This window comes from Patella vulgata, chromosome 5, assembly GCF_932274485.2.
Source record: "Patella vulgata chromosome 5, xgPatVulg1.2, whole genome shotgun sequence".
NCBI classification, from domain to species: Eukaryota; Metazoa; Mollusca; class Gastropoda; family Patellidae; genus Patella; species Patella vulgata.
Genome location: NC_065883.2, coordinates 78802903 through 78820125, shown reverse-complemented (window position 1 = coordinate 78820125; position 17223 = coordinate 78802903). Strand labels below are relative to the sequence as shown.

General features: G+C 37.4%; 2 protein-coding genes and 1 long non-coding RNA gene across 3 annotated transcripts; 2 read left to right on the top strand and 1 right to left on the bottom strand.

The window, feature by feature from the left end:
• The first annotated feature begins 1638 nt into the window (after positions 1-1638).
• LOC126822690 (G patch domain-containing protein 11) lies at positions 1639-8618 on the top strand. The gene is made up of 6 exons (XM_050551726.2): positions 1639-1901; positions 3176-3411; positions 3631-3884; positions 5030-5224; positions 5738-5819; positions 6722-8618. The coding sequence occupies exons 1-6, from the start codon at positions 1852-1854 to the stop codon at positions 6775-6777; spliced, it is 873 nt and encodes a 290-aa protein (XP_050407683.1). The 5' UTR covers positions 1639-1851; the 3' UTR covers positions 6778-8618.
• Positions 8619-8755: 137 nt separating this feature from the next.
• Positions 8756-14187, bottom strand: LOC126822699 (uncharacterized). Its single transcript, XR_007680938.2, has 4 exons — positions 14055-14187; positions 13164-13275; positions 11283-11346; positions 8756-10918 (listed from the first exon to the last, which is right to left on the bottom strand). It is a non-coding gene; the product is annotated as an uncharacterized LOC126822699 (long non-coding RNA).
• An 82-nt stretch (positions 14188-14269) lies between these two features.
• LOC126822691 (caspase activity and apoptosis inhibitor 1) lies at positions 14270-15435 on the top strand. Its single transcript, XM_050551727.2, has one exon. It carries the CDS (start codon positions 14561-14563, stop codon positions 15374-15376), a length of 816 nt encoding a protein of 271 aa, XP_050407684.1. The 5' UTR covers positions 14270-14560; the 3' UTR covers positions 15377-15435.
• The last annotated feature ends 1788 nt before the right edge of the window (positions 15436-17223 follow it).

Sequence of the window (17223 nt, the reverse complement as noted above, 5' to 3'; positions counted from 1 at the left end):
GGTTGGACAGGTGACCCTACTCCTTGCCAAGTAAAACCGGGGATTCGAAACCACGCCAGTCGACTCAATGACAGACTTTATGATACAGCGCGCGCACGCTAACCATTCAGCCATCCAACCCCCCAGTTGCCATGCAACGCGGATAAAAATTTCATGAAATTCGAATGCAATCACCTTTAGGATGTAACAGTTAAAAGATATGTTGCCAGGTAATGAAACATACGCCCACAGCAGCTATATCATCGCATATTTTTTTACTTTTTTCGGTAATGAAACATTTATAATACATTCAAATCTGATTAAGAGTGACAAATCATTAAGTAATTATCAGAAAACCATTAGAATTTGTTTGGTTTTTATAAAGTTCTGCCCCATGCTAACGTTTAGTATACGAAACTTTTAACATCATGGATTTAGCTATTCAAGTCATAAAGATTCATTGAAAATCACTATACTTGTTCGTCTCAAGACCTTAAACACTGTATCAATTTAAAGTCAAACGGATATTAACTTTAGCCTCTAGAGCGTCCACAAGATATTTTGTAGTGATCAAGGGCCATAACTCTGGCAGTAATTATTGAAAATCACTGAAAATCAATAGGCTTCTTCGTCTCGTGACCTTAAACACTGTGTATAAATTTAAAGTCAATCGGATATTAACTTTAGCCTATAGAGAGTCCACAAGCAATTGTGGACGCCGGACCGACGGATAGAAAGACGGACGGACGGGGCAACAACAAAATACGACCACATTTCAATGTGGGCGTATAAAAAGCGATTTTTCGTGCAATCAAGTGCCATACTTAAAGTTACATTCTGATGCATGCCAATATCTAAAGAGGCCGAGACCTTTTTGAGATAAAACCGATATTTCAAGTTCCGTCAAAACAGGAAAAAAATTGTGACCTGTGTGTGTGTTAACAAACAAATGGTGGCCAGACAGGGGCAAAGACGATATACGTGCAATTGAATGAAAATGTGGGCATATAAAAATGGAGAACCAAGACCAAGACTTGACTGATGAGTAAAGTGGTTAAGATCAGTGCACACATCCTGTCAAAACTACAACAATTGATAACTAAAATTCACTCAAATTAAAGTAATTTGAATTTTTGATTGAATGACATTTTCAATATTCATTTTGATTTTGTATTATCTATTTTTGAACTATTTTAGCAAGAACGACCAACTTATCTTAATCTTACATAATGTATCTTTAAAATTGAACTATTAATAATTTTTTTTTCCAAATAAAGATATAAAAGAGTTCTATAAAGACCTTGATTAGAATATTGAATAAATCAAGTGTCCTTAAACTGAGTTTTCTCCCTTGATTGAATATATTCCAAGACCAAATCCAAATGTAATCTGAACTCAATTATTCTGAAATAATGTGATCTGTAATATGAATAAAACTGACAACGCATCAATTGAGTACAATCTGCGTTTACTTCCTCTATTCACATATTTTTAGCCATAATTAACTGTTAATTCAGCTGCGCGAGAGATTTTAGTTCAATTCATCCTTAATTCCTTACATGTTTCTTCTGCTTCTGATGCCGGTATGCAAAATGAACTTCAACGCGTGTTCGCCGGTTTATATTATGTATTCACTGGATGACCGGGGCTATAGAACGAGCAATATTGTTGAGAGTTACTTCCATTTGGTTGTTGTGGCGATTATATATTTGATATTGAAAATGGGATAAAATAGATCAATCTGTTTTACACAGATATTGCGAATATTCACTGCTGATCGGTGCGAAAATAGACCTTCAATTGTGTCCTAATATAATTGTAAATTAAAATCACTAACTGAATACTAGAATTATTTTGTCAAATTGATAAACAATGGCCGATGATGAAGATGATTATATGTCAGATGCTATACTGAAACAGTGGTAAGTAGGCTACTGATGATATAGAGAGAGAGAAATGGGGTTTAACGTCCACTCGACACAAACTAGGTCAGTTTCGGGACTAACATATGGTTTAATTTTATTTCAAAAATTCGCTTGAGCGTAGGAGTCTTTAGCAGTAGGAGGAAACCGGAGGACCCAGAGAAAACCCACGAGGTTGGACAGGCGACAATACTCTTTGCCACATACAACGGCCGGGGTATTCATGACAGGCCGTGTGATAAGGCACGCACGTGCTAACCATTCGGCCATCCAACTCTCTAACTGATGATATAAGTAGCCTACAGGAACAGATGGCCTGTAAGGGACAACGTATAATTATTGTAAGAAACTGCCAAAAAAGCGTGGCATGTACGTAAAAAATCACTTGGCAGTCGGAATTCGACAAAAGAGTATGGCGTAGTGCCGGTGTCCGGGCAAATTTCCCTCATAGTAGTAGTTATAGCCGCCGTACACTGAGCTTATATTTTATGGTGTATGATGCCTTTTAGCCCTGTCGGAGCAGAACAGTAAGACATTAAACCCCATTTCATTTCATTTCATTTGTCCTACTTTTCTGCACTACAGAAATAAACTGAATTTTAACTCCCTGCTGTCATTTTGCACCTAGGGGGCTGGATGGCCGATCGGATATAGCGTGTAAGGTAGGTCATTGAGTCATCTGGCGTTGTTGCTATTCCCTAATTGTACGTGACAAGAAGTAGGTCACCTGTCCAACCTTGTGGGTTTTCTCCGGGATATCCGGTTTCCTCCCACTGCTAAAGACCCCTACTCGCAAGCAAATTATTGAAATAAAATTGAACCATGTGTTAGTCCCGAAATGACCTGGTTTATGCTGAGTGGAAATTAAACCCCATTTCTCTCTCTCTCTGTTATGCACTGACTGGGCTAATGAAGACAGACAGCCATGCAGTGTGCTAAGAGAGAAATTTGGCCCAACATACTCTTTCAAATTGATCCACTCTGAACCGAAAATTTAGCGATTGAATTGTAGGCCTAGCCTCGATCATCATTACTAAAGTCAGTACAATAAAAAACATAGTCTCGATTATCCATTTTTTGATTTAATCATCAATAAGTATTGAGCAGCACATCGGATTCTAATCCAATTAACATAGCAGGCTAACGATGCCATTATCGGCTAATATTGAGAGTTGATTATTAAGGTCTGGTTAAATTAATTAATGTCTAATAATTTAGATAACATTTCAGGCCTAAAGAAAGACCTGCAATAATATATGTTTAAAATATTTCAGTGATGATAAGGCTGATAAAGATATTCGTTTATTACCAGCAAAGATCACTCGGCAGTACAAACAAGAAAAGAAACAAAAGGAATTAAAACAGAAAAACTTTATGAAACCTAAAAAAGTTATAGAGCAAGAAAAAAGAGATGAAGGGTTGTCAAAATCATCGTTAACAAGTGATAATAAAGGGTTTAGTTTGTTACAGAAAATGGGGTTCAAACCAGGAATGGTCTTAGGAAAACATGGTGAGTTGAATTTCAATACATGCACTCGCACATGGTATTCATTGTTTATTGTAGAAACACAGGACGTTAAACCCCATTTCATTTCAGAAGAAAAAAAACACAGACATTGCTAGCCGTAAACAGATTGTATTACAACTTTAAATATTTGTTCTGCTTCTGCTATTCCTGAGAAAGGTTGTGGTTGTGTTTTTTTTAAAAAAGATTCTGTTTCTAATTCAGGAACTGGCAGAGCAGAACCAGTTCAAATCAATCTAAAATTGGGCAGAGGAGGACTTGGTCAAGAAGCAGAAAAGAAACGAAAGCAGAATGAAAAAGTTGCTCGCTGGACAGAAATGAACATAAAGCGCAAGAAAATGGAGAGCAAGAATCAAGAAAATTTTAAGAAACAGATGAAAGACAAGTTCGTCAACACGGAGGCTGAGAGAGATTTGAGAAAAAGTCAGAAAGTTTGTGAGCAGCTTGATTCAGAAAAGGTACTTTAAAAGACAATGTTGGGGTCAGCCATTATAACATGTGATAGAACTGGTTAAACGCATTCCAAATATAATTTTAACACAGAGATTATTGCTATGGTAGATGCTTAACAAAGATTTGAAGAAATGGAAAACACGATTTATACTTATATATAACTGACTGAAGTAACGAGCGATAACAGATACACAGTCTAATTTCATTTCACTGATAATTCCTTCGAAGATGAAAAGTGACCATCAATCCTTCTTTTGAATTGTCACTGATAATTCCCTCGAAGACGTAAATTGACAATCAGTTCTTCTTTTGAATTGTCAGATATCCTCTCACAGACTCATATAACAACTTTTCGTCTTCGAAGGAATTATTAGTGAGATGAAATTCGCTGGCGTATCTGTTATCAATTATTACTTCCGTCAGTTATATATAACTCATGTTTTCCTTTTTTGCGTTACTTCCCATTTCTTCAAATCTTCTACACGCATCCATCATAGCAATGATCTCTGTGTTAAAATTGTATTTGGAATGTGTTTAACCAGTTCTATGATGTAGGTGATAACCACTGATACCAACATTGTCCTTTAACTTTTGTATTTAAACCACTGGGTAGATAACTCTACTGATGTGGTCAGTTGTCCTTGGCTCAGTAGAGAGAAAGAGAGAGAGACATAGATAGAGACAGACAGAGAGAGACAGAGAGAGAGAGGGACAGAGAGAGAGACAGAGAGAGAGAGAGACAGAGAGAGAGAGAAAGAGACAGAGAGACAGACAGAGAGAGACAGACAGAGAGAGAGAGGGACAGGGAGAGAGAGAGAAAGAGAGAGAGAGGGAGACAGAGAGAGAGAGAAAGAGACAGAGAGACAGACAGAGAGAGAGAGGGACAGAGAGAGAGAGAAAGAGAGGGACAGAGAGAGAGAGAAAGAGAGAGAGAACTCGGACTCACATTTCTTTCCACACATGATGCTCCATTATATGACATAAAATATTTCAATTATCAATTTTTCAGGAAACTAATTCACATAAAATCGACTCTTGAACCAATAAAAATTCTGTTTAATAAATATATCTTTTATTACTTAATTACTTGATAACCACACTTTTCTTCGTAAAATAATCATCGGTAATGATTTGATATTTTATATTTCAGGGGATACCAGAACCAAGTGAATTATTTTTCTGGCCAAAAGAAATTTTAGAAGAGAGAAAGAAAAAGGAAAGGAAAGCTATGGAAATTGAAGAAGGTTATAGTTTTGAGTTAGAAGATGAACTTGATGAAGATGATGACAAGGATGATGATGAAGATGGTGATGATGATGATGAAGATGATCAAAGCGGTTTATCAGTAAGTAAACAAATAGTATTACACTCCCAAACATACACACCTCAGGTTGGAGATGGCCAAATGGTTAGCACCTGCGCGTTGTATCATAAGCTCTGTCATTGAGTCAACTGGCGTGGTTTCGATTCCCTGGTTGTATGTGACAAGGAGTAGGGTCGCCTGTCCAACCTCGTGGGTTTTCTCTGGGTCCTCCGGTTTTCTCCCACTGATGAAGACCCCTGTGGGCAAACGATTTATTATAATAAAATTGAACCATATGTTAGTCCCAAAATGACCTAGTTTGTGTCGAGTGGACATTAAGTTGAGTGGACATTAAACCCCATGTCTCTCTCCCCCCCCCCCCCTATTCAGTGCTGTAATAACAAAACAAAAAGTTCAGGATATTTAGTGGATAACAATGCTAATAATAAATTTAGACTTTATTGAAATACAGTTCAAAATATTCAAATGAAATTTCTGACTGCCTGGATGTGTGTTTTAATTAGATTGATGGTATATTGAATGTTTTTTTTGTAGGCCAGTGAAAAATTAGAAGTTTTAACAGTTTATTTAAGAAATAACCATCTTTATTGTGTATGGTGTGGTACGAGATATGATGGTATGTATATTAATTTATCCTTATATCGGTGTGGGGGGGGGGTCTATTGTGTGCGCTTTAGATCATAAGGTCTGTACTAGTCTGGAGGTCGGGTGTTCGATCCCTGCATTGGCCGAGAAAGTTCATCCAGATTTTCCGGCGTGGTTCCCTCTTGTCAGTGATGCAGGGTGGAGGGCCGGACAGCTGTGTAGTCGTTCGGATCGGACGAAAAACGGAGGTCCCTTGACAGTGGGAATTCGATATAAGAGTAGGCTGTATGGCATATGCCAGTCTTCATTAACCCAGTCGGAGCAGAACAGTAGGACATTAAACCCCATTTCATAAGGTCTGTTATGTACATGTAATTAATATATCCTTATACTATCAGTAGGATGGGGATTGGTGGTAGAGTGGTCTATTGTGTGGACTTCAGATCATAAGGTCTGTTATATGGGTGGGGAGGGTGGCTGAATGGTCTTACTTGTCTGTCAGGGAGTCAGCTGGTGTGGTTTTCAATTCTCCAAGCCTGTCCAACCTCATGGGTTTTTTTCTGGGTCATCCAGTTTCCTCCCACTGCTAAAGATCCCTATATGTTAGCAAATTATTGAAATAAAATTGAACCATATGTTTGTTCCGAAAGGACTTATTTTGTGTTGAGTGAATGTTAAATCGCTCTCTCACTAACAAGTACAAGCGTATATGGACCAGGAACCAAGCGTGACAGCCATCTTGGAATTGTAACTTCATATCAAAACCTGTCAATCGATGTCAGTTGAGCAAGGAACAAGCATGCCAAATTTCTTGTCGATGATACTTGAATTGACGGAGCCTTCGCCTTATATAGTAAATTATATATATCGTTAGAGGCTATCAAACAAATGTACGATAAAATCATTTACTTTGTTATAATTATTTTTTTACAGATAAAAATGATATGAAATCCAACTGTCCAGGAAATACTGCCGAGGATCATGATTGATGAGACAATGTTTATAAATTATTAAATGTTTTGTACAGGGTGTGCACACACTCAGATCACTTAAATTCCAGGAGTTTTCCAGGAATTATTTATCAGATTCTAGGAGTGTCTGTATAGAATTCTACATCATAATGTATTTTTACGCTTGAAGAACATTTACAGCGACAAACATCTAAACTTTTGAAGAAACATTCGATGACTACGTTCAGTTTTATATCTTAAAATATATAGCGAAACCACAAAAGTTAATTTTCCAGGAGTTCAAGGAGTAATCTTGTTTTTCCAGGAGTTACAAGGAGTAATCATGTTTTTCCAGGAGTTACAAGGAGTAATCTTGTTTTTCTAGTATTGGAAATTACATTTTCATGTTACCAGGATTTTCAAGGAGTTGCAAGGTGCGAGCGATCCTCGTTATACTGAGCTGACAAATATTACAAATTAATGTGGTATTGTGGCACATAAATGATGGTGGATATCGTCAGATTTGTGGACATGAAATAAAAATTACGACTCGTACAGGAATAACCTGTCTGCATCTGTCATAATCTTTTATTCTTGAAGCAATGGCAATGAGCAATACAAGCTTTTTTCACTATAGACAAATTTAGATAGAAATGACTAAATAATGGACATTAGTTACCGAGTGGGAGCCACAGTGGCTCAGTGAGTAAGAAATTGGCTCGCTAACCTTGAGATCCCCCGTCTTCCGTCCCTGTGTTGGCCGAGAAAGTACATTGGGTTCTTCCAGCGTGGTTCCGCCTTGTCAGTGTTGCAGGACAAAGGGCCTGGCAAGGGACAGTGTGTATAATTGTTCGGATGGGACGAAAAATCAAGGTCATGTACACATTAGCGTGCAAGTTGAAAAAGTAGGCTGTAGTGCCGCTGTACGAGCAAAATTAGCCCAGTCGGAGCAGAACAGTAGGACATAAAACCCCATTTCAATCTGAGTCTTAGTTGCAGAGAAATTTAACTTTTTATGCATCCACATAATGTGGACGTATATTGCCGTTGCCCCTGTCTGTGTGTCGTCTACAGGCCGCAATTCTTAAGTGATTGTCTTGAAACTTTACATACCTAAGGATGATCCCTATTGTTTTTAGTGCATGCCCGACCCCAAAGGGCAGAGCAATGCTCAATTTTTGTGTTTATCGTATACAAGCCCCAATTCTGAATGAATCAGCTTGGTACTTGGCATATGTATTCCTTATAGCCTATGGGCGGCAACTATGGATTTTGGTGCATGCCCTGACCCCCAAGGGAAGGGCCACACTCAATTTTTGTATTTTTTATCTACAGGCTAGAATTCTAAATGGATCAGCGTGGAATTTGGCATATTTATTCCTTATACCGTAAAGACAGCAACTATTTATTTTGGTGCATGCCCCGACCTCCTGGGGCAGTGTCATGCCTACTTTTTTGTTAGTATTTTGTCTGTAAATTTGGCAAAACAAACCCGACGTCTAGCCTTCTTTGCCTCTTGTCATATTTCAGCCATTTCATATTTCATTCTGTTCATTTTAAAAAAGTACCATATCAATCAAAGCTGGAATGTGGACGTATATTGCAGCATTAGAGATGCTCTTGTTAATATTTACATTGGACTGAAACCAGGAAAAGATGACTAGGGTAACCTGTAATACATGTACCCATCCTACCTGATGAATTTAGGAAGAGATGACTACGGTAACCTGTAATTTATGTACCCATCCTACCTGATGAATTTAGGAATAGTAAAAAAAGCCTTTCACAATTCAACCAATTTAGTTATTTTTAAAATCATTTTATTTTATCTACATGTATGTACAATACAAAAAATGTATAATAAATATTTGTTGATTTAATCGCTTGTTTTTTCTTTTAAAGATGCATTATGTAAGAGCTAAATAAGCTGTCTATAGTAGGTCTTCTTTCTGGCTTTAAGAACATGATCAATTCTCTAGGGCATCAGATGGTTGTGATATTAAGTGGATTAGAACATGTGCCATTTAATCAGTTAATGTTAAAATGGAAAGTGAGACTTCTTTATTATCAAAGCAATGACAAGTGAGACTATTCTAATCTTGACAAAACTTCAAACACTCAAAACTTGGCCCAAAATGAAGTAATTTGACTGAAATTTTCATTTTAAACTGAGGGAGAGAGAGAACATCCACTTGACACAAACTAGGTCATTTTGGGACTAACACAGGGTTCAATTTTATTTCAATAATTCGCTTGCACGTACATGTACATGTAGGGGCCTTTAGCAGTGGGAGGACCCTGAGAAAACCCACGTGGTTGGACATGCAATCCTACTCTTTGTCGTGTACAACTGGGAAATCGAAACCATGCCACTTGACTCAATGACAGACCTTATGATACAACGTGCACGCTCTAACCATTCGGCCATCCAACTCCCGTTTAAACTATTATAGCCAGCTGTTTATCTAAATCTTACGTAATGCATCTTTAATATTAACCATTAATGATCAATTAATTGTCTTTCATCATAAAACCCCATTCCCTGATTGTACATGACAAGGAGTTGGGTCGCCTGTCTAACCTCGTGGGTTTTCTCCGGGTCCTCTGGTTTCCTCCCACTGCTAACCATATGTTAGTCCCAAAATGACCTAGTTTGTGTCTGAGTGGATATTAAACCCCTCTCTCTCTCTCTCTCTTACACACAGAATCCCAGCTGCTCCATTATAATAAGTGGATTACATGTAATAATGGAGCAGCTGGGATTCTGCGAGAGAGAGAGAGAGGAATGGGGTTTAATGTCCACACAACACAAATTAGATCATTTTGGGACAAACTGTAAGTGAAGGAGAACCACACTACACACAAGAAAGGCAATCTGAGATGTTAACAAACATCAAAATTACTCATATATTTTTGTATTAGTATTTGACTGTTTAAAACAGTTATTAGCTTTCCCTGAAATTATTTATCAGCATTAGTTCAACATAGTATTTTTCTTGATTCAAGGTGGACACAATTGTGTTGACGTATCACACAACTGTGTAAAGTCAGGTGCACATGGATGATTTTTTATTCGGCAACCAGCAAAGCCGTTAAATATGAAAGGACATAAAGTAATATGCAGACAACGTTTCAGGAACTTCTACCGCTTACCTTATGACTAGTCAACATGGTGGCTAGCCATGGATAAAAACCCAGTTCCGTATGGTGGTCTGCCATTTTGTGAGATCACAAGATATATTAGCTTGTGCTGATTGGGCAAGAAATTGATTAATGACTAATTAATGGACAATTAAAACCAGCTTACAAATTGCCCCAGAAAATCAACCAAGTGCAACAGGATGTCTACAGTTGTTTTCAATCCTCTCTAATTTCAGAAAATAACCAGATTTATTGTCATTACAGTCTAGATTGTTTATTGGCAGCGATTTCCTACCATACAGTCTAGGTTGTTTATTGGTAACGATTTTCTTCCATACAGTCTAGATTGTTTATGATATTGGTAGCGATTTTCTTCCATATAGTCTAGATTGTTTATTGGTAACGATTTTCTTCCATACAGTCTAGATTGTTTATTGGTAGCAATTTTCTTCCATACAGTCTAGATTGTTTATGATATTAATAGTGATTTTCTTCCATACAATCTAGATTGTTTATTGGTAGCGATTTTCTTCCATACAGTCTAGATTGTTTATTGGTACCGATTTTCTTCCATAGTCTCTCTATATTTGTGCTCAATCTGTAATGCTCTCTAATTCTAGGAAACCAGATCAAGTCAGTAGCCTGATTGTTGCGGTTACTTCTAGGGGATGCTTATTAAATATCTGTAAAATCGTTACATAATTAAACCCAACGAATATATTCCAGCTTTCGTGGTTGGTGGAGATACATCAATTCTGGAATGTTCAATTGAGTATTCCCCTAGATTTCATCTGATAGTCAATCACCTTCGAACACTTGTCAAATCAACACAACTAGCGTTCTTAACACTTGTTTAAAATGTCCTCTGAAAACCGTACACAGGTAGAATTGTTTTATTTACACCTCTTTTAGATCTTTATGTTCAGGTAATGGTACCTTCACACTTTCTGATCCCTCTTCGTATTCTTTTATTCTTAAAGCATCTTTAAATTGTCGTTCACGAATTCTTTCCACAGACCAGTGATAGCGACAATTAAACCTGAATTTAAAAATAATAAGTGCATTTACATGTAAATACTTATTTTTATACCCCTATTTTTTTTTCTACAAACCTTTCTGAATACAATATACCATATAATGGTAATAGAGCCTACAGTTTTTAACAGATTTTTTCAAATTTGGTATAAAGCATTGAAGTCATGAGAGGTCGAACCTGTATAATATTCAGCATTGCGCACCCTTCTTTTCCAGAGTTATTCCCCCTTTTCCAAACAGCTTGTGAGTGTGATAGAGGCTACAATCTTTTTTCAAGACACAACTACTCTGTGGGTTTATAACTGTCTCATGGTGGTTAAGATAATTACCACAGTTAAATCATTTACGACAGAATTTAAAATAATTACCACACTCCAAGAGTAATCAGTGTAAATGATCCAAATGCAACATGATATGATGTTTGAGGTTTACCTGAAAATAAAAATTACCACGATTTAATATTTCATTTATTAATTACAATTATGATTAAATTTAAAGCAGGAAATCAAAAAAAGTAATGTAAACTTCAAATGGATATGACATAAACCTACTCAGTATATTTTTGGGGTAGAAATGAAATGGGGGTTTAACATCCTACTGGGCTAATGAAGACAGGCATACGCCATGCAGTGTGCTATGAGGAGAAATTTGCCAGGATAGCGGCACTATAGTCTACTGTCAATGGATCTTTTACATCCACGCCAATGCATACACAAGACCTTACTTTTTCGTCCCATCCGAACGACTTGACGCTGTCCCTAGCCAGGTCTGACAAGGGGGGGGGGGATGACACCAGAAAATCCTGATGAACTTTCTCGGCTAATGCACAACGCAGAGATCGAACATGGGACCACCGTGTTAGCGAGCAAACTCCCAACCCACTGATCGAGTCACCGTGGCTCCGTTTTGGATTAGGAGTCTAACCTAGATCATTAGGTCTGATATTGATCCTATAGACTTGTACATGAATGTGGATGTTTTTCAGTTTGCTCCTACTGCTTAAAGATCTGTGTTAAACCCTATTTGGTTTGTACAATCACCATTACTTTCTTCCACATTCTATCAATAACAAATCTTTGTTTAAAAATTCATAAAAATCATTTAAAATCATCAAAAAGCATCTAATTTGTACTTCACGGTTACCCGGGTTACAGTGAATGTATGTGTTTTTAATTCCGATTTCCTTCTACTGCTAAAAGATCTCCTGTGTAAATGCCTGGTTGTCTCCCTTTTTTGAAATAATATTTTGGGTTTATCTATGTGGTATAAAAGGGGGGCAGTTAAGGATCACTCTATCAAGAACTTGTGAAATTCTAGGTATAAAGTAGAAAGGTGAAATGAAATGGGGTTTAACGTCCTACTCTTCTGCACCTAACCTGGGCTAATTGAAGACTGGCATACGCCATACAGTGTGCTATGAGGGAAATTTTGCCCGGGCAGCGGCGCTACGGCCTACTCTTATATCGAATTCCAACTGCCAAGGGATCTTTTACATGCACGCCAATGTGTACACGGGACCTCGGTTTTTCGTCCCATCCGAACGACTAGGCAGCTGTCCTTGTCAGGCCCTCCGTTCTGCATCACTGACAAGGGGGAACCACGCCGGAAAATCGAGATGAACTTTCTCGGCCAATGCAGGAATCGAACACCCGACCTCCAGGCTAGCGAGCCAGCGCCTTACTCACTTAGCCACGTGATCCCCAAGTAGAAAGGGGGATTGACAACTAATAGCAATGGCAGACACGGGATGTTTGGCAATCTGATTCAAATACAGATCTATATTTCGGTTTGTTTTTTTATACTTTCGATGGCCTACACTACATGAAGATCTGATTGGTTGTATTGGAAGGTCGTGTCAGGGGTCATACAAGCAGTTTTTGACCCTATGACATCTGACATTGATTAATTAATTAGTGTTGGCGTTTCTAGGGGTTTACCAACAGTTCCGTGCAGAGCACGCCAAGAACTCACCGTTTCATTGACTAATTTCTCACATCAACTAGAACTTCTGCTATATAACACCCCTTCCAGATCCTAGCGTTGCGAAGACAAGTGAAACGTAATTTTGAACTATAAAAACACAAAATGAAACAGGATCTGTGTTTTAATCAGATCAGATATTTGGTTGGGGGGAGGGGGTGGTTTATCCTCCAAGAACATTTTAAAAATGGGTATTTTTTTTGGGGGGGAAGCCCATAGGCTCCCGCATCTGGATCTGTCTTAGAACAGTACTACTATTCTATACTTACTAGTGGCCATAAAATGGCCTAAACCAAGTCCAATACCACTCATTATACCCGTCATAAAAGATTTACGAAAACAGGGTACTTCGGACAGATTTCTTTTATAAAACAATACAGACTGAAATACAAACAAGAAACAAAAATAAAAGTAGGTCTTAAAAAGGTTAATGGTATTCCTTAATTTTGGAAAAGAGAGAGAGAGAGAGAGAGAATGGGGTTTATTGTCCACTCGACACAAACTAGGTTCGGGCCGAACACATGGTTCAATTATTTCAATAATTTGGTTGTGCGTAGGGAAGAAGGATCCAGAGAAAACCCACGAGGTTGTACCGGTGACCCTACTCCTTGTCACGTACAAGCGGGGGGATCGAAACCTCACCAGTTGATTAAATGACAAACCTTATGATGCAGCGCACACTGCAGATTCAATAGAGGGCTTCAAGGAAGCCCTTCAAAAACGCCAATAAGGGCGACTTCACTTCCAGCGTGTTCTGCCAGAATTGGCCATACGCTGTATACATATAGCAGATCATGACTCATGCTGGCATTACACAATGGTTTCTCCGGGTTTTATTCCTGATTGTTTTCAAATTTGAGTAAAGTCTGTGTCACTAACATGTATATACAGGCTCGGGACTGTACAGTGCAGTGGACACTTACGTCTAGCCCCTGGTTCCATTCATTTTATTTGAATTGTATGTTTGCTTGTGATTTCTGCGTTATATGTCTTGTCGTATATTTGTTTTTGTGTAAATATGTGTGGTGCAGACAGTGCAGTCCCCCTGCACTATACACTGATTCTGATACAGATGAGGCATATTTCACACATTTTAGTTTTTAGGTTGGACAGAATATAGTTTCATAGTCCTTGACTTCAGGAAGCTGTAGTAGATATACCTTCGAATTGTTCTTTTCTTCGGATTCCTCCATGTTGAATATGTCAATTAAAATCCAAGAAATACGTTAAATTCTCTGTTTTCTATTTCGTAATACAGCAAGGTGATCACTATGACCTTGAACTTCGCGAGAGTTATCGTTCTTGAATACTTAATCTCTAAAACATTTTATGATTGGCTGTCTTTGCCATAGTCATTTAATAGATAGCGTTTGATTGGTTACCAGGAGGCACGTGATATATTTCAAGATGTCTGCGCCCATAACGATAAACACAGATGAATTTTTCTCAGTTTTTGTCAGTAAAACTCCCGTTTTCTAATCCATTTCTAAACATGTTATTGGGAAAACGCCATTGAACTTATATAGAAGTGGATTCAAGCTTCTCTTATTCTTAAGCCACCTTAATTCAAAATCGGTCATCCATTTGGAAGACTGCGAAGGGATATGAACAGTACCAGTCAGTCCAGTGCCACCATATTTATTTTGTTTTAATCCACGGGAGAAACATGAGTGCCGCTAAAATGGTGGCTGACTCTACCCAGTCAGACGAACCACTGACCAAAAAACACAAAATCACTTTAAAAAAGAACAAGAAAAATAAACGAAATACTGATAAAAAGACTGCCAAAAAAGCAGCAGTTAAAGAGGGATCTTATGATCCTCTTTTGGATTTATCAAGAGATGTTCGTCCAATTAAAGATTATTGTCACAATAGATGTGAAATGTTGGATGAGATGTTTCAATCCGTTAAAGGTTCAAGTTTTACGATGATTTTACCAGACGTGCTGCGAGACATGGAGATAAAAGAATTGAAGCACCAGTGTCTGGAACAACTGGAAGTTATGTCTAAGAAGAGAATATGCCGCATCCTTGCAGGTGATGAACCAGATAATATATCGTCATCAGGTACAGAAGATGAACTAGAAGTCAGTGTAGTAGATGACATGAAATCTGGAGCAGCAGATTCAACATCCATATTATATACTGAAACTAACGCGAAAGAGGATATTTTTACAACAGATTGTTGTGACAGTGAGAATTCTACTGATAAAGATACTACCAGCAAGCCACTAGATGATTCATCCAGTAGCAACCAGATAGATCTCATATCAGTTGATGATATTAAGGTAGAACCAGGGTTGGAGGCGACTGTGAAAGATCCAATACCAGGAGTCAGTGAAATCAAAAGTGATACTAATATAAATAATGAATCTAGTGATATAATTCCAATGTTAACTCAAAATCACATGGAGCTACTTGAACTAGAAATGAGAGCAAGGGCCATTAAAGCTATGTTAAGGGCCCAGGAATCTCAAAGTTGAATATTCATGAATCTTATGTAATGTTTCTTTTTGCTTATTAAAACGTCTGATAAAAAATATTTATGATATGTTAACTGCCTTCCTTTTATACTTTGTATGTTAAAAAAGAAAGAAATCCACAAGTGAAACAAACTGATAGTTGTCATGGATGTTGCCTCATGTAATATACATGTAAGTAATGCTAGATGCCATACAGTGATGCTATATGAGGGAAATTTTTCCCAGACAGCTGCGCTATCTATGGCTTAGTCTTATTTCCAATTCCAACTGCCAAGGGATCTTTTGCATGCACACCACATTGTACACAGGACCTTGGTTTTCTGTCCCCCTCAAACAACTGGACAGTGTCCATGCCAGGCCCTCCATCCTGTATCACTGACAAGGGGAACCTACCACCCTTAGGAACTTTCTCAGCTTATTCTTGGATTGAATCCCAGACCTTTTGGTTAGCGAGTCAGCATTATGGCTATAATCTTATATAGTTTAAGAACAAATAGGTGGTATGAAATATTTTTGTTTAGATCGTGCACACCCCTGTTACTTTTTATAACACTGGACATAATGAAAACTAGTACGGACGTGTTTCGGTACATCAGGTCACACATTGTCACGTCAACAATCAAGTTACACCATGAATTATTGAGTATAGTAACATCTGTCATTTTGAATTCTACATAAAACTGGAAGTTATACTTCAAGACCAAACTTTTAATTCTTAGTTGACATCAAGGTCATCATATATACAAAGATTAAGGGTCATTGAAAGGTTAGGTCTCCGGAAATAAACAAAATCGAAATTCAAAAATCAACTGCCTAAGAATTGTTGTCATTTGGCTTAGGTTCAATGCAAAAAAGAGTTTTCGAAAATCAGAATTAAAATGGCGGCTGAATATCGTTTTGAAGTTTGAAAATGCTATAGAACAAGGTCTCTGAAAATTAAAGATAATACCTTGGGTGAACACTACCATGTCATTTTTGGTCTATTTTTAAAATGGAGAGAACTAGTCAAGTTCGTGAAAAATTGGAAGGCCTCTGTAATTTCCGGAAGCCGTCACAAAAATTTTAATATGCTATTTTAAAGGCATCAATGTGTTCCATATTTCAACTTAATACCTCAAATACTAATGGGGATACACCATCTTAAATGTCGAAAAAATGCAGAAGAAAACTTTCGCAAATCTTTGATGCTAAAAGTAATCGAGTGAACCTTCTAATTTCGAAAAAACGTCAGTCAGAGCCCCTGTGGAATTTGTCCAAAGAATCCAAAAATGAAAACCTGCCGAACGTCCATTGAGAAATAACCGAGATATGGGAAATCTGAGATTATTTTTTGTCCTATTCGTAAAACACTTCCTGTTTGTCAAAAATGACTCAATTTAAATTTAACAAGCCAACAGTGAGGCTGATGTCCCCCGCCGAAATAGGAAAATAATTAGAGGACACATATAAATTTATCACAAATTATCTTTTACAAAGTATTGAACAATCAAACAGTATATCTTTACTTATAGTCTAAGCATACAATGTTTTTGATGGAATAATTATAGCATATTAAGGGGAAAACATGCTCTATGCCTACAGATCTAGAGTTTGGTTGTATCAACGGGTCTATTTTCCATCTTGCTGCAAGTTGTGCAAAGTTCACTGTTTTCTTTCTGTCATTAAATGTCAATTCATTATTGCATACTACATATTTAATTAATTTATAATAGTTTCTTTTTCAATTTGTTTTTTCCATTTATTTGTTTATTTACCTTGCCTATATTCATTGTATTGGATTGTATTGGAATTGCTCAATTGATGCTTTTATCAATACCTGGTTATAATATTATGACATGTAATGTGGC